This window comes from Bison bison, unplaced genomic scaffold, assembly GCF_000754665.1.
Source record: "Bison bison bison isolate TAMUID 2011002044 unplaced genomic scaffold, Bison_UMD1.0 scf7180017864296, whole genome shotgun sequence".
In the NCBI taxonomy this organism is placed as follows: Eukaryota; Metazoa; Chordata; class Mammalia; order Artiodactyla; family Bovidae; genus Bison; species Bison bison.
The window spans coordinates 4,066,029-4,076,338 of NW_011494868.1; the positions used below are offsets into that span (position 1 = coordinate 4,066,029).

Sequence of the window (10,310 nt, forward strand, 5' to 3'; positions counted from 1 at the left end):
CTGAATGGGCCTAGTCTAATCTCAGGAGCCCTTCAAAGCAGATAAATCTTTCTGATTGTTGGGAGAAGGGGAAGTCAGAGGGATTCAAAACTTGAGAAGGATTCCGTATGGAATGTCACTGGCTTCAGAGACAGAGGAGTCCATAAGCCACGGAGTGTGAGTGGCTTTTAGAAGCTCAGAAAAACAGCTGGCCCAAAGCTAGCAAAGGTAACAGGGACCCATGTCCTAGGGGCACAGAACTAAATTTTGCCAACACCATGAATGAGCTTGGAAGTGGATTCTCCCTCAGAGCCTCCAGATAAGAGCCCAGGTTAGCTGACACCTTGATTTTAGCATCAGGAGATGGAAGGCAGAATTGCTTGCCAAGATTGACAATCTATGGAAACAGTGAGATAATATATGGGTGTTGTTGTTTTAAGCCATGGAATTTATTGGAATTTGTTACACTGCAATAGAAAAAGAATACATCTGCCCTTGTTTAGCCACTCAGTCACGTCCAGCTCTTTTTCGACCCCCTGGATTATAGCCCACCAGGCTCCTCTGTCCATGGGATTTCTCAGGCAAGAATACTGGAGTGGGTTGCCATTTTCTTCTCCAACATCCGCCCTTAGGCTTATGATTATTTCTAGCCATTTTTCCTGCCTTAAATTCTCTCTGAAGTGAACTCTTTCCCCTGTGTTCTAGAGACTTTTCAATCTGGAACAATAGTTTATCAGTGAACCCCTCTCTTCACAGTTTTGATCACTGTCTTGCATAAGTACCTCCTGGAGACTCCTGGTTTCTCCTTAAACTTAAATCCCACCCCCTCTCTTTACTTCCCCCTTCCCAGTTGTCTTCATCACAGCCCTATGATGTAGCTTTTATTATCTTTATAAAGATAAACAATTTCTTTAAGGCCATAGAACTACTTATGCCTGGGCTGAGAATCCAGTTCTCCTGGACAGAGCTCAGCTGCTTAATCACTCCCTTTTATTATTTCTCATGTTAGCTTCATGCTCTTTCTCCCTGTTAGAAATTTGAGGAGACCATTTTTTTGAAGTGATGGACTTATTTTATCATGAATTGTTTCACACTGAGGTGCAAAATATAAAGTATAAAAATGTCTTAAAGTATTTGCATTTTAACTCATTTCTAATTCTAAAATGAGAATCTTAATTTTTTTTTTTTTCCTGGGTTCAAACTATGGTAGGCATCAGTAAACAAGTACGGAGATGCTATTGGTGTCAGTGTTGGGGGAGAGGGGACAGTTTCAGCTGCCTTAGCTGTTGGCTTTTTCATTTGCATCGATGGACTGTGAGGATTAAAGGGTTAGTTCTTGGCCTTTGTCCCTGAGCAATAGCCCTAACCCCCAAAGAGGCTGGCAGAGGGTGATGGCCTTTTGGTCCTTTGACTTTTCTCATGAGTCCCTTCCCAACCTTTCCAACTCTTAAATTAACCTTATTTCTACCTTTAACTTAAAGACCTCTGCATTACATACTGGTGTGTTTCTTGTCACTAATCAAATCACGTTATTTGATTAACAGTGACTGATTGTACCAAAACCTTTCTGTATCTACATTCTTCTTTACATTATCTTCCCTATCTGTTTTGAGGTTTCTCCTTTTGAAAAGTGTGCCATTGAAATGCAAATCATTGTTATTTTAAGTAACATTGTATTATTTTAATCTCTGGTAAATAATAACTGGAGTCTTTTTTTCCCATTCTTCTGCTCAATTTTATCTTACCTTTAAGTAATTATTCATGATCATGGATTGATGCATTTTGGTGATGAAAATCGGAAACATATATCTCAGTGTGGTACTACTTCAGAGCAATTGTATTTTTCTGCCTTTTTCTAGCCTAAAAAATATTTTTATTTAAAACCAGAAAAAATACAAAGTATTATTTTATGAAATTTTCTTCTCCTTGTGGCTTAAACTTTATTTTGTTTTCTGGCGGTGTATATGGTGAATTTTACAGTAATTTTTGCTTTCTGTTCCTAATCTGATAGATTCTAAAAGAAAAGGATGAACTGAAAAGCCAGCTTTATGCAGCGCTGCAACAAATAGAGAATCTCCGAAAGGAATTGAATGATGTACTGACCAAGCGTGCCCTTCAGGAGGAGGAGCTTCATTGTAAGGAGCAGAAGCTAAGTGATGTGAAGTCTCATCAAGCTGATCTTGAACTGGAAGTCAAGGATTCCCTGGATACCATCCATAGGCTAGAAGGTGAATTGAAAAAACAGAATCAGATTCAAAGCCAGTTGAAAGCTGAGAAAGCTCACCTGGAGGAACAGATTGCAGAGCTGAAGGAGAGCCAGGCCAAGGACAAAGCTCAACTTCTTGAGATGCAAGAGGCCATCAAGGACTTGAGTGCCATCCGGGCAGACCTCGCAAATAAATTGGCGGAGGAACAGAGAGCCAGGAAAGAGGTCCTCAAGAACCTTTCTGACCTCAGGACACAAGCGAAATCTAAAGATGAGGAAACAGCTACAATCATTAGTCAGTTAAAGCTCGAAAGAGATGTTCATCAGCGGGAGCTGGAAGATCTCACATCGTCATTGCAGAGTGTGAAAACAAAACACGAACACAATATCCAGGAGCTGATGAAGCACTTCAAGAAGGAAAAGAGTGAGGCTGAGAATCATATTAGGACCCTGAAGGTACCTGCGCTGAGTTATCCTGATGATACTGGAGGAAATTTTCTGGTGGCTCATGAAGTTAATAAAGCGTAAACTTTGAGAGATCGTTCTGTATTCCCAAGCACTGAAGGGGAGATAAAACTAACAATAAAGAGGCGTATTCGTGCCTGTTCGGCCAGGTTGAAATGAGTTATAGCGGCCACCTGGGAGCACCTATTGCAGAGGACTGAAACCCTTTAAAAAGAATGGTTAGCTGTTCGGGGAGTTCAGGAAAGGCAGACAGAGGTGGCAGTGAGTCATGGGCCTGAAATGTGCCCACATTCAACATTTATGATCTTCTAAAATATAAAAGGCAAAGACTTGTCAAGGCCATAGAAGCTGTAACCATGGCCCCTATTAGCATGGTAACTAAAGAGGATCGGCCTGTGGGTTTTGCAAACCCAAGGCTTTTTGAGATTTACCCCTTCTTTTCCAAGTCAGAATTGCCTGGGTAAATGCGTAATTGAGATCTTGGATTTGAGGAAGTATTTCAAAGATGTATATATCATTATATTAGCAGTTATCACATGCAGGGGAGTCATCTCATAACATGATTGTCAGGAGTGTGATAAATCTATCCCCCCTTCCTGCTTTAGTTATGCATCATCATATGATATAGATTTCATACTATTTATTTTTTAATCTCCTTTTATTAGTATGAGAATTCCATGAGGATTGGGATTTGACTCTTGTTTACAACTATATCCCTAGTGCCCAGTTCCTGGAACATTAAAAATATCTTATTGAATAGGTGAATACATGCATAAATCTGTAAAGATTAATTATATTTTTTCTCAAAATTCCTTGAAATGCAACTACCATAAAAATGCTTGTGATAAAGATGAAATTATTAACTATAATTAAGCTGCACTTGTAGAATGTTTTTAGCTAATTTATTAATTTTTCTTTAGTCCTGTTTAGTCTACTGGCAGTAGTGAATTTGGAGTTATTTAAGTTGGGGTGGGTAGAGCAGAATGTGAAGCTGGAAGAAATAGGTAAGAGGCCTGCATTCTATTTCATGTAGCCTAAGACACTGTCATTTGTAAGGTGGATGATTGCTCTGTGCTTAGGAAAACAAATTAACGCCTATGAAAATGTGACATGCTGTCAACTGTAAGATAACATCCGGAGGCAGAGAAGGTAAAATGTGAAAAAACTGTATCTTTTGATATTAGTGAAGTATGGCATAACAGTCTTTCAGTGTTGGTGAGTCCATAAGCAAAAGCAGAATCAGAGATATGGAGAAGAGAATACACATATATATATATATATATCGGAGAAGGCAATGGCAACCCACTCCAGTACTCTTGCCTGGAAATCCCATGGATGGAGCAGCCTGGTAGGCTACAGTCCATGGGGTCGCTAGGAGTTGGACACAACTGAGAGACTTCATTTTCACTTTTCACTGTCATGCACTGGAGAAGGAAATGGCAACCCACTCCAGTGTTCTTGCCTAGAGAATCCCAGGGATGGGGAAGCCTGGTGGGCTGCCGTCTATGGGGTTTCACAGAGTCGGACACGACTGAAGTGACTTAGCAGCAGCATATATATAATATATATATAAATATATACACACACACACACATATATATATGAATACATATATAGAAAATAAAATACATATCCTATATTGATTGGTTGGTTGTGACAATAATAATACTAGCAGACATTTTTTTCAGCACTTAGGTTGTGCTGGTTTTATTACTGTAAGAACTTTATCTGTATTACTCATTTAATACATCATCTCTGTAGATTGTGTGATGTTAATTTCTCTCCAATGAAGAAATTCAGATGTGAGAAGTAACTTTTCCAAGATCTTACACTGGAGAGTAATAGAGGTAGGGCCTGAACTAAGGTAGTCAGGTACTTGAGTTCTTAACTACATTGCTGTACTGGAAAAGATTTAGACTCTAGACTGGCTAGCTTTAGTTTTGGGTGACTAGTTGGATAATGAAGCTGTTTGTCCAGATGGATAATATAGACAGAGCAACATATTTGGAGAGAGTAATGTCAAATCCAGCTTCTTAGCATGTTGTGAGTTAGGTGAAGAGACCTTAAACTTAATCATGAAAGTCTAGGTGGAACGGTTTACTGCGTAGTGGGTTAGAAGTTGAGGAGTAAGTTGAGATTCAAGTTAGATGTTTGGGAGCCAGTAACCCATTGTTGGTAGTTGAAATCACAGGGTTTGGATGACATTATGCAAGGAGAAATAAGAGGATGAAATTCTAGAACACCACTGTTTAAGGGAAGAATCGAGCAAACTGAGAAAGAGTTCCTAGGAAATACAGAACACAGAACCACATGCGACACAGGAGGAGAACCAGAAGAGAATGGTGTCTTGTAAACCTAAGGAGGACATTTCAGAAGAGTATAGTCATGAGTATCAGTGCAGCAGACAAGCTAAAAGATGAACTAAATGTGTTCGTTCCATTTGTCACAACTTGGGGGAGAAGGTCTGTGGGGAGATGTGAGGGGCTGGACCAATAACAGAGAAGGAAATGGCAACCCACTCCAGTGTTCTTGCCTGGAGAATCCCATGGACAGAGAAGCCTGATAGGCTGCAGTCGGTGGGGTTGCACAGAGTCGGACACGACTGAAGCGACTTGGCGGCGGCAGCGGACTAATAACAGAGTGGGTAGATTTCAGCAGGAGACAGGGCGTGTCTTCCTCTGAAGGTTCTGAAAGAGCTCAGTAAGCTAGGGAAGGTTGATAGGGATGGACTCGGGTTGTTGATATGAATCTTGAGTACAGCGGCTGTGCAGTGAGTTGTTCGTGGTGGTGAAGGCTGGTACCAACCGCGCGAGGCCAGTCTGGGAGCAGGTAATGTGCTCCCGCGTGGCTACCACTGAAGAAGTGTCACGGACAAGGGAACCAGAGAGTGGAGGGAAAGGAATCGATGACCACAGGCTGCTTGTTTGGTAGCAGTTCCTCGACTGGAGCTTAGATTTTCCGAGCTGAGGTCCAGGCGAGTGGTAATGCAGGGAGTTGCCATTGTGGAATGTGGGTGAAGGTGGTTGGAAGCGAATGGGTCAAATAACTTTGATGTTAGTTTGTTGGGTAGATATTTGGGTGTTCATGATGCTGTTGCGAAGGTGTTAACAGGTCACACGCCAAAAACGTCAGTGAAGAAGATGACTGGTCGGTTGGCTACCGCTAACCAGGAAGGCAGAGTCGAAATAGTGTGAATCTCAATGGAAGGCAGTGTTTTTGCACGAGGATGTGTATGTCATGATTTGTTAGGTCATGAACTGAGAAATGGTTCTTTCAAGGAACTTTAGGTTTTTCTGGCAATGTTGAAACTGCACCCTCTTTTTCTTGTTGGTATTACTGACATATTTCATATTCTCATCATCACTATGTAGTTGTGTGATAAACATGCATTCCAGCAGGAGTTAGTAATAATTTAATCAGCCCTTGCAGATTTAAGATCATCTGTGTAAAAACATCATTCTCACATTGTATTGAAAACATACTTTCTTGAGAGGGAGGTGAAGTCAGGAGGTACAGCCTGCTTGACAGAAACTGCATTTGCCCTGGGACGCCTTGGCGTATGAACAATATAGCATGCATCATAGTAGCAAGTGGACTTCAGCCTGCTGATTTGGACTGTGGAGACGTGAGACACAGCTCTGAGGAGCCTCCCTACTTCCCCCTTAGTCCCTCATTCTACCCCCAACTCCTCCCTTTCAGCCTTCAGATACCACCTGTGTTGCCTCTTTCAGAACGCTGATCCAAGGGTATCACTTCCTGCTCAGAAACCTTCAAAACCCATTAGTATATCAGTAACAAAGTCTCAGATCTAGTCCAGTCTTCCCTGATGTGGTCCCACCTGAGCTGTTCACACTTGGAGCCTTTTTCTGTTCCCCATCTGGCCTCATACAAACGGAAAACCATTTCCTGCACCGACTTCTCACTGCCTGCTCTTCGTCCAGATTGGCTTTCCCCCAGTCTGCAGGAGGAAAAGGGGTGCCTAACCTTTCAAGGCCCAGTTAATTTTTTACCTCTCTTATGGATTCACTGAAGATAGCTATATCTCAACTGAGGTTGAGATAAATCTCTTGCTCCTCTGTTTCCATAGCGGTCTGTGGCTACCACTAGTACCGTCCATTTAGGCTGCCTTATATTTTGGTGTGTTTGGGGTGTATTCATACCTCTCCAGAGGGACAGGCAGCAGGTATTAGCTGCTTAGATTTTTTTTAGTTAGTTTGTTTTTAATTTGGAAGACTAAGATGAGGGATTTTATAGTCACTCTTTAATGTGGTACAGGAGCAGCAGCATATGTGCTTAAGAGGAGACCAGGGATTGTGAGAACTCAGTCCTGTTCTCTTAAACCGAAATCACCCATGAGGGACAACCCCACCTCATGCTGTTTTATTAATATAATCCTGTACTTTTGACTCATTTATATTATTAAAAATAGTTGATAGCAGTGGTCATCATCAAAAATTTAATATGTCGAGTTATGTACAAGAGGGCTATAGATAAATAGCTCTGTAAATGTTGTATTTCTCTTTTGGCTTCACCTTAATTTATCACTTTTTCTGAGTCTAGTAAGTGCTGATACATTACCCATTTTTTTTTTTCTCTGCACAAATTATATATTTTTCCCCATCAAGACCCACCCTTCTCATGCCTATTTTTTGAATTTAAATGTAAAATATTATAATGAAATGTTCTTGCTGCTATTAATATCTGAAGACTCTTTTAAGGTTATTTGAAGGCTGTTATCACCTCAAGATGATTTCAACAAAGATAATTTTGTAGAGCCTTACTGGGATCAGAAGACCAAGAGTAGAGTTGTGTATTTTTGCGATTTGCTGGCTATATGATCTTTGTCAAGTTACTTAACCTCTTTGTACTTCATCAGTAGAACAGGAACAGTCACGTCTTTCTCTCTCTCAGGGTTTTTGTGAGTGACATCACTGTGTAAACCCTAAAATGAAATGTAAGCATAATAATGAGACCACCAAAAGAAGTAAGTTCTTCGTCAAACCTAGGCATTAGTGTTCTGGTAAATGTTCTAAAACGAGTTCTCCGGGGGCAAAGAAGGGAGCCCTGATCTGTAGCATTTGCCAAGTTCAGTGATTTAAGAGCCCCCTTTTGACTGGTTTCAAGCTATCAAACATCATCACTGGACACAGAGTTGGGAGCTGAACACAGTGGCTCCCTGAGAGTCTCTGTGAGCTGGCCCAGCTCACCACTGGCCTTAGGGCAAGACCGTCTATACCCTTGCTCTCTATAAGACACAAAGAACAGCCAGGCATTCTGCTGAAGCTTAAAATCATAATGGAACAGTTTTCCTGGTGGGAGACTCTATTTTGAAAATTTATTTTTGGATAGTGAATACAGGATTCCTAATTTAAAAAAAGATCAGTTCTTTTGTTAACTCAGAGTGTCATCAGGTCTTCGCTGAATTTTGTGGGGTGAATAAGATGGAGATTTTGTCTGAAACTCACACAACGTCTTCCCTTCGGGAAACAACTTCCCATGATTATGTTCCCGTGTACCTAATTAAATCCATGCAGTAAATGTGTACAAAGGAAAGAAGCAAATATATTTGAGGCATTGAACTGTATTTTAAACAGATTCTATGTACGTGCTTGCAGGCTGTCAGTAACTGGTGGCTGTAGCTAGTACTAACCGCGTTGCAAGTGCACCCAGCTGGTTTTTCAAACCTTATGATGTATGTACCTTTTAAAGGTGGTAAGGCAGAGCAGCTGAAAACATGGGCAGCAGAGCGAATTTCTGGGTTCAAATCCTGGCTGTGTTATGGTCACTGCATCCCCTTGGGAGAATTATTAGTGTTGTTCTGCTCGAGTTTCAAAAAAGGAGACAGTAATAATATCTCTCTGGGCAGGTTGTGGTGAGGATGAAATGAGGAAAAGCAATACAAAAAGGTCTTAATGCCATGCCTGACATAGAGTCAGCATCCTCACTGTTGTCCTTTCAAAGGTATTTAAGTTCACATACCTGGCAAGTCTTTGTTGAATCCCCTCCACACATTATTCCTGTAATATTAGGAAATTACTAATTTTTTTTTTAAAGCTGATTCTGGTTATATTTCAAATAATAAATGAAAACCAGGCACATTATTGCATTATTAGTACTGAAATAATCCCTGGTAAACCTCTTTTACATACTTAGTTGTTTATAGTTTTTTCACTGCTGCAATTCATAATCTTTCTAACCCCACAAGAGTGCTATTCATAATTACATTGCACAAAAAAGCACACAATTCTTTCACAGAAGACGAGGAGGTAGCTTGAAAAGGAACACTGTGACGCTCCTCTTATAGAAAAGGAAACTGATCAGGCAGTGATATGCCACAGTGTGTCCTTGTGGGGGCATTTCTCGGCAGGTAATGTCCCTTCTTTGGGTTACAGACCCCTGCTTACACCTTTATTAAGAACTTCTTATTCATCGTTGTCAGACTTGATTGTTGCGTCTCTGTCTTTTATGGTTCATGTCTGTTACCTTCAGCACCTAGTGCAGTACCTTGCACTTACTTGGTTGCCCAGTTAGCGCTACACAGGGCTTGGCACATGGAAAGGATGTTTCTTTGCGTGTCTGTCTACGTGGGAAGGCTCAGAAGTAGCAAAACCTCCCGGTGTTTGCCCACTGATGCAACGCGGGACTTGTCTCGTGTACAGTTTGGCTGCGGCCAGTGGACTTTGTCTTTTCTCCTTTTTTCCTCAGGCAGAAAGCTTAGAAGATAAGAATATGGCACAAGTGCAGCGTTGCCAGCTGGAGAAGCTGAAATCACAGTATGACAGGCTGACAGAGGAATTAACCCAGAATGCAAATGAGAACAAAAAATTGAAGCTAAAATACCAGTGTTTGAAGGATGAACTAGAAGAAAAGGTAAACATGTGGATGGATTCGAATTGAAAAGGCTTATTTGCATTTCTTCTAGAACATAGAAGTTAATAAATGCTAATTTTCAGCTTTCATAGAAAAGTTGTATCAGTGCCAGATACAGTCATAGAAGTTTATCAGGATGCTGTGATTTTTATTCTTTCAACAACAAGTAACCTTCTAATACGTTTTATTTTAAATTTCTAATGGATCTTAAAATAGATATTTATAGGCAAGGTAGCAAAGAAAGGAGTTATGGTTTATTGAAGACCTACTCTATGGCAAGCATTTATGCCAACAGATTGATTTATGTGTGCTCATTTAATTCACACAACTCTTTGAGTTAGATTTTATTGATCCCTTTAACCCATGAGGAAACCATGGTTCAAAATAAAATATGTAATGGTTAAGTGGTCATTGCGTACTAGGCACTCTTCATGCTCATAGTAATTTTATGAAATTGATACTATTAGGCTCATTTTTGAAGTTACAGAGACTGAAGCTTAAGAAGGTTGGTAACCTGGAACATTACCAACAGACTCATTACTTTCCTATCAGTAGCTCTGTAAAATTTGGGGTGTATCTGCTGTATATCGGGGCTTTTCAGGTAGCACTAGTGGTAAAGACAAAATGGGAAAGACTAGAGATCTCTTCAAGAAAATACGAGATACCAAGGGAACATTTCATGCAAAGATGGGCTCAATCAAGGACAGAAATGATATGGACCTAACAGAAGCAGAAGATATTAAGAAGAGGTGGCAAGAATACACAGAAGAACTGTAAAAAAAGATCTTCA

General features: G+C 40.5%; 1 protein-coding gene across 4 annotated transcripts in view; it reads left to right on the top strand.

Annotated features, from left to right (window-relative positions):
• CEP128 (centrosomal protein 128kDa) overlaps positions 1–10,310 on the top strand; it is a 233,275-nt gene that overhangs the window by 167,107 nt on the left and 55,858 nt on the right. For all 4 annotated transcript variants that reach the window (XM_010850882.1, XM_010850881.1, XM_010850884.1 and 1 more), the window contains 2 exons: positions 1,991–2,641; positions 9,356–9,520. In XM_010850882.1, coding sequence (XP_010849184.1) covers positions 1,991–2,641; positions 9,356–9,520 — 816 coding nt within the window. The remainder of the gene's footprint in view (positions 1–1,990; positions 2,642–9,355; positions 9,521–10,310) is intronic.